General features: G+C 38.9%; 2 protein-coding genes across 4 annotated transcripts; one reads left to right on the plus strand and one right to left on the minus strand.

Annotated features, from left to right (window-relative positions):
* Positions 1–257: 257 nt before the first annotated feature.
* On the minus strand, positions 258–7,047 carry LOC103135997 (isocitrate dehydrogenase [NADP], mitochondrial-like). 2 transcript variants are annotated; one of them, XM_007549066.2, is made up of 12 exons: positions 6,923–7,047; positions 6,065–6,342; positions 4,090–4,181; positions 3,802–3,967; positions 3,115–3,275; positions 2,860–3,003; positions 2,624–2,760; positions 2,341–2,492; positions 2,137–2,249; positions 932–1,029; positions 759–851; positions 258–670 (listed from the first exon to the last, which is right to left on the minus strand). In XM_007549066.2, the coding sequence occupies exons 2-12, from the start codon at positions 6,183–6,185 to the stop codon at positions 586–588; spliced, it is 1,362 nt and encodes a 453-aa protein (XP_007549128.1). In that variant the 5' UTR covers positions 6,186–6,342; positions 6,923–7,047; the 3' UTR covers positions 258–585. The 2 variants fall into 2 exon arrangements, with proteins under 2 accessions (XP_007549128.1, XP_016525487.1); XM_016670001.1 differs by having other exon boundaries at positions 6,065–6,383.
* A 501-nt stretch (positions 7,048–7,548) lies between these two features.
* Positions 7,549–12,659, plus strand: mrpl46 (mitochondrial ribosomal protein L46). 2 transcript variants are annotated; one of them, XM_007549068.2, is made up of 4 exons: positions 7,549–8,006; positions 8,275–8,470; positions 8,740–8,910; positions 12,302–12,659. In XM_007549068.2, the coding sequence occupies exons 1-4, from the start codon at positions 7,746–7,748 to the stop codon at positions 12,544–12,546; spliced, it is 873 nt and encodes a 290-aa protein (XP_007549130.1). In that variant the 5' UTR covers positions 7,549–7,745; the 3' UTR covers positions 12,547–12,659. The 2 variants fall into 2 exon arrangements, with proteins under 2 accessions (XP_007549130.1, XP_007549129.1); XM_007549067.2 differs by having other exon boundaries at positions 7,557–8,006; positions 12,299–12,659.
* The last annotated feature ends 1,986 nt before the right edge of the window (positions 12,660–14,645 follow it).

Genomic DNA, 14,645 nt, shown 5'->3' on the forward strand with positions numbered 1-14,645 from the left:
AGTCTGTTGAGACGGCCTTGAAGGAACTTCATCTATTTCAAATTATAATAAGATCAGGCAAGAGTCAGCGATTAAAGGTAACCATGTATTCTGCTTCACCAGCAGTGGCCTCAACCTGCTTCTGAAAGTTCACCAGCTTCGTAATGTCGACATCTGCTGGTGAAACACTGCATCTGCAATTTGTCAAATTTTCTGTATATGTCTGCGATATTTTTGCCCCGATAATCTGGATCAGAGAAAAAGGAGACGTAACACCATTTTGTTCTTAACATTTTTTTATATTAATGTTGATACTGCATACATAGTTCAGACTTGCACTCTGTTCTGACACTACTGCTGGTTAAATAAGCCTGAAACTTTCCTGTCAAAGTCAGTATAAGTTAACATTAGCCTTCATTTCTATTGTGGCCTTTTCTGCTTTATAGGCTACAAAAGTATTTATAGCTGGAAGAGTGCTGGCACTGAGCAGGAAGTAAAATAAAAGGCACAATTGTTTATTAAAAATATACAATCCATTCATATACAGTCATTCAGGCAAAAGGTAAAAATATGGAGAATTCTTCAAAATCTGATGACGTCCTCGGTTTACTTTCCCAGAGCTTTGTCCAGGTTGTTTTTAAGGGCATCCAGGAAATCGGTTGTGTTGACGTAGTGTTCATTCAGCTTGACACTATATTTTTTAAAAAACGTGATCATGGGGACAATAAATAAAATTTACCAACACACACTCTGGAAAGAAAATGAAAATTCAAACTCACTTAGCCAAGCCGTGGATGCAGCCTGCAAGGTCTTTGGTCATCACTCCGCTCTCCACCGTTTCCACACACACCTTCTCTAATGTCTGACAGAACCTTAGGAGCAAAGATGTGGTTTATAGAAAATGCTGAGGCGCACAATTACATGAAGACGAGCATGGGGGAAAACAGCATACTGTATTAAATCTTTGTTTCCATCCAGTTTTCCTCTGTGTTCTAGTCCTCTAGTCCAGGCAAAGATGCTAGCGATGGGATTGGTACTGGTCGGTTTGCCCTACAAAGAAAAACAAGCTGTTAAAAGAGAGCATTAGCTTAAGAAACCATGTGTTTACATACTATAGTAAAACACACTAAACGTTTTCTCCCACTCCTACTGTTGTGACATGACATGAATGTCTGCAAAAGTTTCCTTCAACGTTTATGACTTGGGTCAAAAATTCAGGGTTTCCTTCCACAAGCTTCTCCCAATATTTTTGCCCATTCCTCCTGAACTGAACCAGGTTGGTTGGCCACCTTGTTCACACGTTTTCAATGAGATTGATATCCGGACTTTGCGATGGCCACACTAGCAGCTGCTTTCATTGTCCTTAAGCCACATTGTAACTAAACAAGGGGCATATGACTAGTTACCCACTTAATCCCAAGTCACACACCGATCTGTGTATCGGTGGATAAATGTGTGTGTGAATGGGTGAACGTGACTCTAGTGTAAAGGGCTTTGAGTGGTTAAAATTATTGGAAAAACACTAGATGAGTTCAGTTCATTTACCCTTTATCTGTTGCTTTCAAACACCAAGAGGTGCTGCATCGAGAGAGACCTAGAAGAACATCCTAAGGGTTTGATGTCCGAGTTCTTGGGAAATGTCTTGGTAAGAAAAGAAATAAACCTTTGTTCTTGCAACTCAAAAGAACAAATGTCTCTTTCTTTGCCAAGTATGTATTGGTCTTCAATATTTCCACAGAATGCACATTCCTCGTGACGTCATCCATCTTACGAAGTGTACCAGACCCTCTACACGTGTTTTCGAGTTTCCGTTTCCTCCAAATGTAGCAGTGTTCATCATGGCCAAACACGTTAAATATCTCTCATCATTCCAGGGTTTGGACAAATTATTGGCACAGTTTTGGCTAGCCCTAAAACGGGAAATGTTTCTTTTGACCACAGTAAAGAAAAAAGGTTATGTTTCTTTTTTTATACTTTGTATGGAAGTCTCTGGTCTCCTTTTTAAGAAAATGTCATTTAATGCAACGTGTTTTTGTCCCATCTTTATCATAAACCTCTGATTGACTCAAAACAAGATCTGAATGGAAATAAAAAATAGTACAATTTTCTTCTCCCCCACGGTAAAGCCCGTCCTTCAGACTGATCTGGAAGCCTTACTATTTGGTGATCTCGGTAGTGCCTGGTGACGGTGCCATGAGCAGCTTCTGCCTCTATTGTCTTGCCATCAGGACACACCAGCACCGACGTCATCAGACCCAGAGAGCCAAAGCCTGCGTACGTCACACACAGAGAAATAAACGTCATCGTGAGGAATAAGAAACGGCACTGCCTGACTTCATGGTCTTGTTGTAGAGCACTGACCCTGAGCCAGAATGTCTGACTGCACATCTCCATCATAATTTTTGCAGGCCCAAACAAATCCTCCGCTGGACTTCAGAACCTGGGCCACCATGTCGTCAATGAGTCGGTGCTCGTACCAGATCTTCAGCTTGTCAAACTCGGGCTTGTACGACCTGAAGGAGGACGTGGCAAAAAAATCAGGTAACGATCAGATGCAAAGTGGTTTGGAAAGAAATACAGGATTTGTACCGACAGAATACTGTCTGTGTGAAATGCTGAAAGTCAGAGAAACTGCTTCTTTTACTTTTCATATATATCCTGGAAGATGTCTTTGAAACGGCCGTCGTAGGCCTTGAGGATGGTGTTCTTGGTGCTCAGGTACAGAGGCCACCTCTTCTGGATGGAGTACTGGAAGCAGCTGTGAGCAAAGCCACTGATAGACTGTGTGATGAAGATATCAAAATCAGCATAAATCAACAATCGAATACCAAATATAGAGATGAGATTGGCCACATTTCAGATCCTGTAATGTGCTCTGACCTCATCCGTGTTGTACATTCCCATTCCACAGCCTCCAGCCTGGAAGTCGTAGACCTCCCACTCCCGGGGGTCACTTCCATCCGCTGGAGTGAAAACCATTTTGAACTTCCCCGGTTTGTCCACAACAAAGTCTGTTGCCCTGTACTGAGAGCATTTCAACATTTTAAGCATTTAGCTGCTATCCTCCTGAGAAGAAATAATACAAATATATATATATATATATATATTTTTTTTTTTTTTTTTTTTTTCAAACACCTGATCTCCAAAGGCATGCCTGCCAATAGTTATGGGCTGTGTCCAACCAGGAACGAGGCGAGGAATGTTTTTACACAGGATTGGCTCACGGAAAACCGTGCCACCCAAGATGTTCCTGATGGTGCCGTTGGGACTCTTCCACATCTTCTTAAGGCGAAACTCTAAAATAGGAAAATGCAGCATGTGTTTGAGGATTTAAACCACAAAACTTTATCAGAAGCTGCGTTTCCATTACACATGTGCACAAAGCTTTGTCAATATTCCGCTGTCAAAAATACAAGATTTCACAATTGCAGTGTTTCCATTAAATACAAAACGCAGTTAAAAATCAGACTGGAATACGTTTGTTTATCGAATAAGTCATTAAAAAACATCATCCTCCTACCACTGTTTGTCGTCATCTTTTCCAGCAGCAGCAACATCCGGTTGTGGATTACAAGACTCTTGTAATGAGAAAAGTGTTTCCATTGCGGTTTTTGCAAAATATGCTAATTTAGATACAACCAAAAAACCACTTCATCCTAGCACAAAATCTTTTTCATCAAATAAGTGTTTTCTTTAAATCGCCGTGTCTTCACTAAGCAAATTTATTTTGTAATTTCGGGTATATATCGTCAGTGGAAATGCAGCTGCACACATATCAAATCTGGCGTTGACTCAACAACTTAATGACACGTTCAGATTCACCTTCAACTCTGGCCTCGTCAGGCGTGATTGTGGCACACTTGATGGCCACGCTGTATTTCTTCGTAGCCAGAGCCGAGTCGATGGTGACCTGGTCGTCCGTCTGGTCGCGATAGGGCAGACCCAGGTCAAAATATTTCAGCTCCACCTCCACATTTGGTAGGATGAGCTAAACAAAGTGTTGGTTTCCCCACATTGGAGTCAAAAGCAACATAGAAAACTCAAAGTCACGCAGCTTTTAAACAGATTTAATCGAAAAGGTTTGACATCAGTCACTACAGCAGGCTCTACCTTCTCTTTTATGAACTCCCATATGATGCGGGTCATCTCATCTCCATCCATCTCCACCACCGGCTGGTCCACTTTGATGCGCTTTGTTGAATCTGAAAAATAGAAATTAAAAGCTAACGAGGTTTCTCTTAAAGTTAAGCTGGTAAACTTTTAGACTTTTAAAGTTGAAATTTCTATTTAAGACCAACTCTTAAAGACCAACAGATCAGAATGGGACTATTTTGTCTTGATTGGTTGCTAATCTGCAGGTCAGACACTTAAACAAACTAACAAATAAACAAAACTAAGAACTTCCACCAGCTCCAGATCTATTTGCCCCAATATGCCACCATTTCAACCCTTTCTGCATTTCCTACCTGTAGGCACACCATTTAATACACATGTACTTAAACCATTAAACCGTGGCATATCAATTTATCTTAGGTCAAGTATTTTTACCACTTTGAATTGCGTTGTTGCTGAAAATGTGCTATATAAATAAAATTACCTTACCGTACCTTACCTTTATGAATTACGGACAGGAAGAGTCAAAAGAAAGTCTCAAATCTCATTCAATTGCATATTATTATTTTCTTTAAATTTTGTTATACTACATTGAAATTAAAATACAATGCAACGCCATAGTTTTTGGAGTGGACTATTTTAAAATAAATAATTACAACTCCACTTTTTTTCCCCCAAAATTAATTAATTTCAAGTTTAATTCAACAAAAAATTAAGAACCTAATTCCATGTTTAATTATTTATTTTCAATTTGATTTCCTCATTTAAGTGCTTGTTTACAGTTTTATTTTCTCTTTTACTTATTTACTTATTGTCAATTTTGGCAGGATCAGTCCTCCAGAACAGTGTCTTCCCACTGACCATTTTCACTCCATAAATGTATCAACTCTGTGACTTTGATAAGCTCAGATAAAGGTTTGCTTTCATTAATAAATATGGATAATCTTAACCTGCAGTCCTATTTTTAATGTCACTAGGGAAAGGAAAAATCGGTCGAAACTGGAATTGGAGAAAAAGAATGATCAGTGATTTCCTCATCATGAGCCTTATATTTTGTCACATTGTATTAACACCCCAATTCTTTAACCAAAGCAATAACACAGGGAAACAATTATCACATCATCACAATTGTGAAAAGTCAATTTAATACTATAAGGTCTACAAATCAAACAATCTTAGCCACCGATAATGTAAGTTTTTTAAAGCTACACAAGGACATAGGAAGGGTAAATGGTAGCAAAGGTCAAAGTTTGCACACAGTCAACACAGTCACTGAAGATTTATTAGCAAGAGGGAAACTCTGAAAATCATAAATCCTCCCTGCCTTTGGAGAGTCCAAAGATTCCTAATGCAGAGAAATGTAGGAAACATCCTGTGACACCGAACAAAAGATAATGACACTTCATTTCTTTTTAAATAACTCAAATGCAACTCTCGGGGTGTGTACGACAGGTTCTATATATGAAGCTATGAACGTGGTCAAGCTATCTCACGCTGTGACCTCAAGGCTATATGAGGGCTATAATAGCCTTTATTACATAAGTGGATGAAAAGACAAGGCAGGTTGCACTTAATCTATGAAAAAATTATCTTTTACATTGAATAAAAATGTTCTATAGTTTCACTGTTTCTAAGCACCTGACAGGTTAGTTTTGGTATTTTCTTCCTTTTTTTTTTTTCTTTTTCTTAAACAAGCAATGAATGAACTCATTCATTGTTGGTGTGTTAGCAGTCTTTTATATGTGATTCATCAATGGCTGGTCGCCAAACAGAAGAAATTTTCTTTTTCTTTTTTCAGAGTCACATTTGGGACCGTTTAAATAACAATAATAATAATAATAATAATAATAAAAATCACACAACTGGGACAAATATGTCCAAGTGCACTGTAATGCTATGAACCTAAGCAACAAGAGCAAACAGCAGCAGTGTATTTTCGAAATATTGGAGTTTAAGTAGGAAGCTGACTTACAGTCCCTCTGCTGCTGTCTTTTAATGCAGACGGCAGATGGTGATAGCGCCGCGGGGCTCGATGACAGCGGAGCGGCCGCGCTCCTTAACACGGTGCTCAGAGCTCTCAGGTAACCCGCCATGTTTGGAAGAGGACAGATGTACGGTCACAGACGAAGCAGCTGGATTGAAGAGTGTCTGCCTGCATTTACGAGAGCAGGGCCACGCGCACCTGGCGGCAGGCACAAGGTCAGGTTCACGCGCACCTGCAGGCGACCTCACCGGCGGAGCTCCAGTGGTCTGCGGAAATAGCTTTGCGTCAAATAGGAAACGTCAAACCTCTAAAAACAAACAAACAAAAAGCAAATAAACAGCAGAGCTGACCCAAAATGAACTGCAAGGTATAACAGAAACAATGTAAGTAGGAAAGACTTTTTCAATAATAAAAAAAAAGTATGAGCATATAACCAAAAATTTAATTTCATTGTTTTATATAAACTCACAGAACATTGGATGTCCTTATGTAGCAGCACCTGCCCCTCTTTTTTTTTTCCTCTTTTTTTTACCATATTGGATTTATGATCCACTTTAAAGTGTCAAAATAATTTTCAAGTAAAAATAAATATATAATTATTGCTGTTTGTTGTGCTGTCCTCACAACAACTGAGTAGACAGCCAAAGAAAAACAAATAATAAGGACTGTTAGGTTTGCATTTGAAGATGTTTTATAAATGGGCATTTTGCAACTACAACAAAATTTCTAGCTAATACACATATCTTAATGCAACGCTCACAGATCAGATTATGTGCATGTGCTCTACATTTTATCAACTAAAGAAAAACAACACATCAAAGTGTCTTTCAACACATATATACTTACAAAGACTAAAGTTTTTCACGGTACAAAGTGGACAAAGTATTCAAAGTGTTCATGACGAGTTGTTAATTTTATGCTAACTGACTAGATTCTTGTTGACAAGGTTACCGGAGAAAAAGATAGCTTGCTGCTAAGAGTGCTCACTCCGTCACGTTTCTGCAAATGTTAAATGTCAATACAGATTAAACACTAATCAAATTTTAAATCCATAAAATTTTGTACATTCTTAGCATGAATTTAGTCATACATTTGCTTACAAATATGAGTCTACTTACTAACTAAATCAATATAATTTATTTCCGCTAATACAGTATTTGATCGACTGATTTAATTATTATTAATAGTCACCACATACGCCTATTTTGCCGTCCCTTTTTTCCTATGTCATCATTAGTTTTATGTCTTGAGTAGGTCCATAATAACTAATAATAAATAAATATAATAAATTCATTTGAAAACCAAAGATGACATTTTTTTTTCCGATTTACTGAGGAGCTGCACTGATTTCCGCTTATCACTGGAGCTCCACCGTTTCTGCAGCTAGATGGCGCTTGGAATTGTGGGTAATTTTGAGAAACCACAACCTTCAGGTTCCTGAAGGAGCCTCGGAAATATTAACATTTCGTTGTTAATATTTGCTTAGAGTCAGAGAGCGCCATAAAACTATGACAGTGATGTACATTAATTGAGAGTATTTTATTTCAAGAAAAACACGACGAAGTTTTAGACTTTATTTTCAAAAGGCCAACATTTTAAATTCAGTGTTTTGTAGCGCAACGGCTAACAACCCGTTTTTCCGAACACACATTGAACCCAACAAAAGAAGATGGCTGCGCCCTGTAGAAAGATGGCGAGTCGGTCCTTCTCTCAGCTTTTGTGTTATTTTAGTAGGACAGCTGTCGGAAGCGGGGCATGTCGCCGGTTTTCCGTCACTTCTATTGACAGAGCGACTCCTCGGGCCAGTACTGCAGCGGACAGAGCGACTTCTCCCTGGTCTCTGATGGCCGCGGTGTGTCTTCAGAGGTTACCCGTCATTACAGCGGACTGCAGTCCGATAGAGCAGCGCTTCAAGCAGATGTTGCAGCAGGTGAGCCGCTGGGGATCAAAAGACAAAGTTCTGCTTGAAAAAGTGTCCAGGGGATTCTGTGACCTGATGGATGGAGAAGTGACATCTTGTGGAAGATAGGGAAACTACACTTTGAAAATATTCCGTCCACATGAAGTTTTTCCTCTTTTTGTAAGCTATTTCATACATCAAATAGGCTTTTCGGAAATATGTGTCAGAGCTTGCACAGAAAAAAAATAGTAACATAAAATTTTAACAAAAGTAATCTTAAACACAATGTTCACCCTAGATGGAGCTGGAGAAAAGCATGCTGTCGGACCATGAGCTGCGGCTCATGGAGGACGCGGAGAGGATGAGTCGGAGGCAGGCTGACGACTATGACTCGGACGAGGACCTTGGTGACCAAGAGATTATGATGACTCAGGACTTGGAGGACAGCTGGGAGCAGAGGTTAAAGAACTTCCAGCCAGCTCCAAGGGTCAGAGGTCAGTGGAGGGTAGTACTGTTAAAAGTCAAGAAGTCACTTGGGTGTGCAGCGCTCTTGGAACATTCCTGAAAGAAAAAAAAAAAAGTTTGATAATTTATTAACGGAAAACAGGAAGAAAATTAGGTCAATTTTATGAGACGGATGAATTTTTTTCCCCCTTAATAGGAATTTTCCTTCTTGTGACATTCTGAAAGTTAGAGTACAATCTATTCTCACTGGCCCAGCGGACGCTCAGGTCTCCCATCTCTCTCCCTTATTTTTGCTTAGCCGACATAGACGAGGACCTGACCTCTGTGCAACGCTGCCTGGCCGACTCTCTGGTGCTGCTGGCTGAGCAGCAGGTAGGAGCAGAGAAGCTGTGGCTGCTGCCTCAGGCTGCGTGGCAGGAGGGAGAAACGCTGCGACAGACAGCGGAGAGAGCGCTCAACTCCGTGACAGGTACCACAAAGCTACCACATCTTTGTTTTTAGTCTGTTTACACCGTCTTTAAAAAGCATTTTGAGTTTCTCTAACGCTAACATGTCCCCAAATTTAAAGGGTCAGTATTATTTGAAGTTAATTTTTTTTTAGCTTTACTTCATAATGTTATTCCCTTATCATGCATGTTCGAGAAGAAAAAAATAAATATTTAATCAACAAAACAGTTTATTAAAAACGGCAAATCAGTACATAAGATTTGACGAGAGTCAAAGTCTGGGTTTAAAGCGAATAAGCCAGTGTGAGCAGGTGTGTTTCGGAGCTGTGACTCAAATAAGGGGAGAGAATTTATATTCCTAATGACTGGAGGAAGTGAGGCGAGGAGCAGCCTGAAAGCGGCACTCCCCATGGTGATAAGACGGGCGAAAGGAACAATAAGATGAGTGGCAGACGAAGATCTGAGAGAGCAGGAAGCAGTGGCAATGCGAAGCCGGTTACATACATAAAGAGGGCCAAGGTTATGAATGCACTTAAAACGTGAGCATTTACATTTTAAAGTTTATCCGTTAGCTTCCATGGGTAACCAGTGAAGCTGTTAAGGAACTGGAGTAAGGTATTTTCTTGAGGGACTTCAAGTTATGAACCAAGCTGAGCTCTGAAGGAGTGTGAGATCATGGAGGGACAAAGAAGGAGGAAGTAAAAGTATGCAGACCAAGTGATGTAATTAATGAGACTGAGCTGCAAGAGTACTCCCATGTATGACATCCTGAAGGGAAGTTATAAATATTAATGTAGAAACTGGGAAGATTAAATGTGTGTCACAGTGTAACATTTCTGTTGTATTCAAGTTAAGTTTGAGAAAATCAGCGGAGAACCAATCCAAAAAGGAGGGAGGGAGGAGTTGGTTTTGGACGAAATGTAGAGCTGGGTGTCATCTGCAAAACCAAGAAAGTTAATATTACATTTCCAGAACTTGTGGCCAAGAGGCAGAAAGGAAATATTGAATAACAGGGGCCCTAATACACAACCCTGGGGCACACCTGCAGAAACAGAAAACACACATGCCATACTCTCTCCATTTTCAGATGATTAACAACACTCTCTGAGATGTTCATAGTTTTATAGTTTAACCCTGATTTAAACTTCTCTCCCAGACATGTCTGCTGTATTTCTTGGTCTTGGTGATGTTTGATCTCTGACCTCTGAAGCCTTTATAGAGCAGAACAGGCAGAATCCGTTTACAATTGGTGAAGGCAATTGGCTGAACTACATTTTATTTACGGGTTTAAAAATAAAAGGGGCTGATTACAAATGTATCCCTTATGATTAAAGAGAATTAGCTGTAAAAAATTATACTTTACACATACAAAAAAATATATATATTTTTTTTATTTAAAAAAAATATACAATACAATTAGAACATTTTAGTCACTGAGAGCAAGAAGAATGTAAGTTACTGCATTCCTACTGCATGTATTTTTTTACAGCTTGATACAGTGGCCTTGTTTTACCAAGTGTGTTAAAGATTGACTATTTTTTAAACACCACAAACTTCAGGTTTCCCCCCCTCCCCTTCTTTAGGTGGCATTGTGTAAAACACTGATCAGCAGTCTAAGTTGCAGCAGGCAGTGGACTGCAGAATCTGAGAAGCTGGGAAAACTAATGTTAGCATTTCAAGTACATGATATATCGCCTTGGACAATCTTGCACCACTTCTGCATTAGTCCATTTTGCAAGCTACAGCTGCACAGAAACAGTTTAACCCTGATTTTATTCATTTAATTTCATTCATTCATTCATTCATTCATTTCATTCTCAGTTTAAAATATCTTGTGTGATTTATACATTTATAAATATAGTTATAAAATATAGTTATCTTGCTATGTAAGTATTATTTAGAAGCTAAATATTTAGTTTGCTGACTTTATTGCTAATAATTACTTGGCAATATTTTTTTTTTTTGCTAATTTATTGCTTTATTGCTAACCAGACCTTATTAAGTAAATATTTATCTTGCTGACAATTTAGCAAACTAAATATTTAGCTCTAATCATTTTAGCTTTAGCTCCAAAGTTAGTTTGGAGCTAACTTTAACTATATTATTTACATTAGAGCTACTAAATATTTAGCTCAAAGCTAAGTATTTTGCTAGCTAAGCTAAATACTTAGTTAGTTAGTTAGTTTTGGCTTAGTAGATAAGCCAAATTTAGTTTGCAAAGTAAATATTTAACATGGAGCTAAGTGCTTACTTAGCAACCTAAATATTAAATTGATAAACTAAAATTTCACTTGCTAAATAAATATGTAGGTCTCCAACTAAATATTTGTTTCCTAATGAAATATTTATTTAGAAACTGTGCCATTTATGAATGAATAAATCGCATGGTGAAAATATGACTTTGAAAAAAATTATATAGCCTTATCGTAGGACATGTTATATAATCCAAATTACTACTGTTAATGTTTGACTGTGTAACTTTACAAACAGCAGCCCAAATTCATCACTGCTGCACCTCACAGTTCTTCCATGTGTTTGAACAGGTAGTGTGTAAATTTAGCGACAGTCAAGTAGAGAAATTAAGTTTCTCAAACTATTTTTTAGTATTTTATATGTCATGAAGAAAGGCATTGTTGCCCTGCAGTTCTTCAGCAAATTCAGTGTTTAGTTTATAACAATTCCTGAAAAGAAATTCAGAATCAGTTATAACTCATCTGTTATTACTCATTTTAAATTCTTAGTTCACGTTGACACTATGCTAAAAACTACACGTTTAGTTTTGTTTAATGTGCCTGAAGCTCGTCTTAGCACTACAAATCCTTTCTTCTCCTGCTAATACGCTGAATTTTACTTCACACACTCACGCTAAATATCCAGTCTGTTAACAGGATTAAATCCAGAATAAAGTTCCGGCTGCAAATATTTTCATTGACTTGGTAAAGATCTTTAACACAACAGAGATTTAAAACAAAGCTGCAGTTGTTGGCGTGCAGCTGGAGGAAGCCTCTAAGCTGCAAAGTCTACAAGCTAATCAAGCACTTGACTGACTGCTTTAAACTGCTGTGCAGCTTTTAGCAAGGGTTCGCTCCATCAAACACTTTCTATGAAGACCTTGATATTAGAATGTAGTGTTTAGTGGAGGGTTTTATTTAAAGTGTCTTTCAGTTGATCCATTTTTAATAAAGCTGGACTCATAGGGGAGCGGCACATCTATAACAAGGCAGCGCTGGTGCTTTGCTCTCTTCTTGAGCCGTCTGGGGATTTGCATGATACGAGATTAGATTTTTAAAAAAATGTTGTGCAAATTCAAGCAGCAACCGAGAAAGAACGCAAACCAAGCACAGCGTAGAGCATGATTGACCCCCTTTGCCTCCCTGGTCAAACTCCACCTCCGTGTCCTCCCATCCACAGCAGCCGGCGTCAAGGCGACTTTCCTCGGCAACGCTCCCTGCGGAGTTTACAAGTACAAACTGCCCAAGGCTGCTCGGACCGAGAACTCAGTCGGAGTAAAGGTGTTCTTCTTCAAAGCCATCCTGGCTGACGGCACTCCGGGAAGCGCTCCGACCGCGTCTCTGCTTTGGCTGAAGAAGAGCGAGCTGCAGAAATATCTGAAACCAGCATACATGATGAATGTCGGCCGCTTCATCCTCAACCTGTGACCAGGGACTTAGAGAATATGCATCAAGCTAACATTGTTACCGTTTGTCGCTGAACTGTTATTCACCGTCAGTAAATATTTTGTTGTTTAATAAAACATGATCTCGTAAATCTCTGTCTGAAGTTTTGGATATAATCATTGCCCACAGCATTCAGTGGAACAGGTACTTTGAACTTTCTCCTTTTCAACTCAACTGAAATTTGAGGTCAAAGTTCAGGTGTTGAGGTTTTGTGATGCAAGCCTCTACCTGTTGTAAAAAAAAAAAAAGTACCTTGTTGCTACAGTTATGCACCATAACAACTGTTCGAAAGTTTAAAAAAAAAAAAGTTAGACCAAAATCCAGAGGGAATAACTGACCAAACAAAACAAGAAATAAAGAGTTTTAGTGGGATTTCTCTGCAGTGGGACAATGACGGCTACTTCTGTCAGATGTATCTACAGCTTCATTCTCTAAGCAATAAATCAACCAGTTGTAAGCCTCTGGAAGTGATGCATCACTCATTACGCATCACTTTATCATACAGTTCAGTGTTAAGGTTGTCAGTCGTTCCCTCTTTCAGCAGCAGGTGTAAAAGATTCTATACCTGCATCAGTTTCATATTATTTTAGGGCTCTTAATATTTCATTTGAGCCATTCTTTTTCCAGGGCCTTTTGCGGAAAACAACCCCGTTGGATTTTCAAACCGGGTAAACAAGTTTGAATTTAACTGTGTGTCAGCCAAAACTGCTCAAAATTATACATTCAAGCTCATGATGAACATTTTAAGATGAGAAGAAATGTACGTTAAAGTTTCTGTATCCGAGAAGAAATGAAGCAAGAAACAAAATAAATAGTTGGCAAAATTCTTGAAAACTGAAATTTTTCAAAAGTTTATGTGAACAACCAGCTTCTTTAGCAACAACCTTTTGTGTCTTACGCTCCTTCTGGAAGGGATCAATAACTGTCTCCTGGACATCTGTCCAATCAGCAGTCTTCCTCATACGGACTCAGCTTGAGAGATCGTTTAGAGGCTCAGGAAACTTTCACAGGTGATTTGAGTCAATTATATTTGGTGTAATGTCAGTTAGCAAGCTACAGAGAAGCAACTTCAACCAACTTATGGTGCAATTCTTGTCAAGATATTTGTTCGCTCTTCTTGACAAAATTTGTAGAGCTTCCTGCTGTAAGCCCAGCTCCTAAGCAGAGTCCAAAGAGTTTCAGTGGGGACTAAAATGACGGGTCTGGCCTGTTCTGTCAACTTCAAATCCAGTCTTGTCGTTTGTTTGGGGTTATGTTTTCGCTGAAGCACCCAATTGTGTCCAAGTTTCAATCGACTGACCCAAACTGTCCTCTTTAATTGAGGAGACTTGGTACAGATGTTCATAAATACCACACCACAAACCTGCCAGAATCTGGACAATGACACAACACCAGTGTCGCTGCCCAGGGTGAGGTGGGTTTTACATCACTAACCAAGAAAGACTCCAAGACCTAAACCTCTGAGCTCGTTTATTAAAATTTGCAACTGCCAAATAAATAAGCCAGGTTCTTCTGGAGACAAGTTGTATGCTCACATAAATGCTGCTAAGACCCGGGAAAATGTTTGCAAACAGGTGAAACTGTTGAGCCTTGTGCTGGTTGTCATGCTGTGGGGCTGTTTTGTGCAGTTTGCACTAAAGGATTACTCAGAGCGGGTGGATTAATGGTGAAGGAGAATTTATGAAGAGCTTATGGCTAGATTAATGGCAGGAAACCAGTCAATTTAAATGAAGGCTGCTTTTTCGGATAAGAAAAGTGTTTGAATTTCCTTCCAGAACTACGTCAGATGTTAGTTAATTCTTACAATAATGGTCGAATGCAAGTTGGGGTAAAGCATCTTGACATATGTGTCAGGGAGTATGCCTATATTTAAACTTTTGTGTATAAGTTCAAACCTGTTGTGACTGTTGTAACTCCAAGCAACGTTATTAGCTGTTTTCTTATCTTTGAATACCAGGAGGACATTTCTGAACATTTTAGATGTGACACTGCTCCACATAAAAAGTAATTGCCTCTTCATTCGAACACCAAATTTGAACATTTATTAAAATCTTTATCTCTAAAAAGCTTTTCGCTGTTAA

The sequence above is a fragment of the Poecilia formosa genome, unplaced genomic scaffold (genome assembly GCF_000485575.1).
Source record: "Poecilia formosa unplaced genomic scaffold, Poecilia_formosa-5.1.2 Scaffold29, whole genome shotgun sequence".
NCBI classification, from domain to species: Eukaryota; Metazoa; Chordata; class Actinopteri; order Cyprinodontiformes; family Poeciliidae; genus Poecilia; species Poecilia formosa.

Bases quoted from the DNA above. Each gene is read 5' to 3' on its own strand.
- LOC103135997 (XM_007549066.2), bottom strand. From the start codon at position 6,185: ATGGCGGGTTACCTGAGAGCTCTGAGCACCGTGTTAAGGAGCGCGGCC. The intron at 2,493-2,623 runs GTAAAAGAAGCA...GTCCTCCTTCAG, and splicing joins TTCCAGGATATATATGAAAA to GTCGTACAAGCCCGAGTTTG. The intron at 671-758 runs GTGAGTTTGAAT...TAAAAAATATAG, and splicing joins TGCATCCACGGCTTGGCTAA to TGTCAAGCTGAATGAACACT.
- mrpl46 (XM_007549067.2), top strand. From the start codon at position 7,746: ATGGCTGCGCCCTGTAGAAAGATGGCGAGTCGGTCCTTCTCTCAGCTT. The intron at 8,471-8,739 runs GTCAGTGGAGGG...ATTTTTGCTTAG, and splicing joins GCCAGCTCCAAGGGTCAGAG to CCGACATAGACGAGGACCTG. The intron at 8,911-12,298 runs GTACCACAAAGC...TCCCATCCACAG, and splicing joins AGCGCTCAACTCCGTGACAG to CAGCCGGCGTCAAGGCGACT.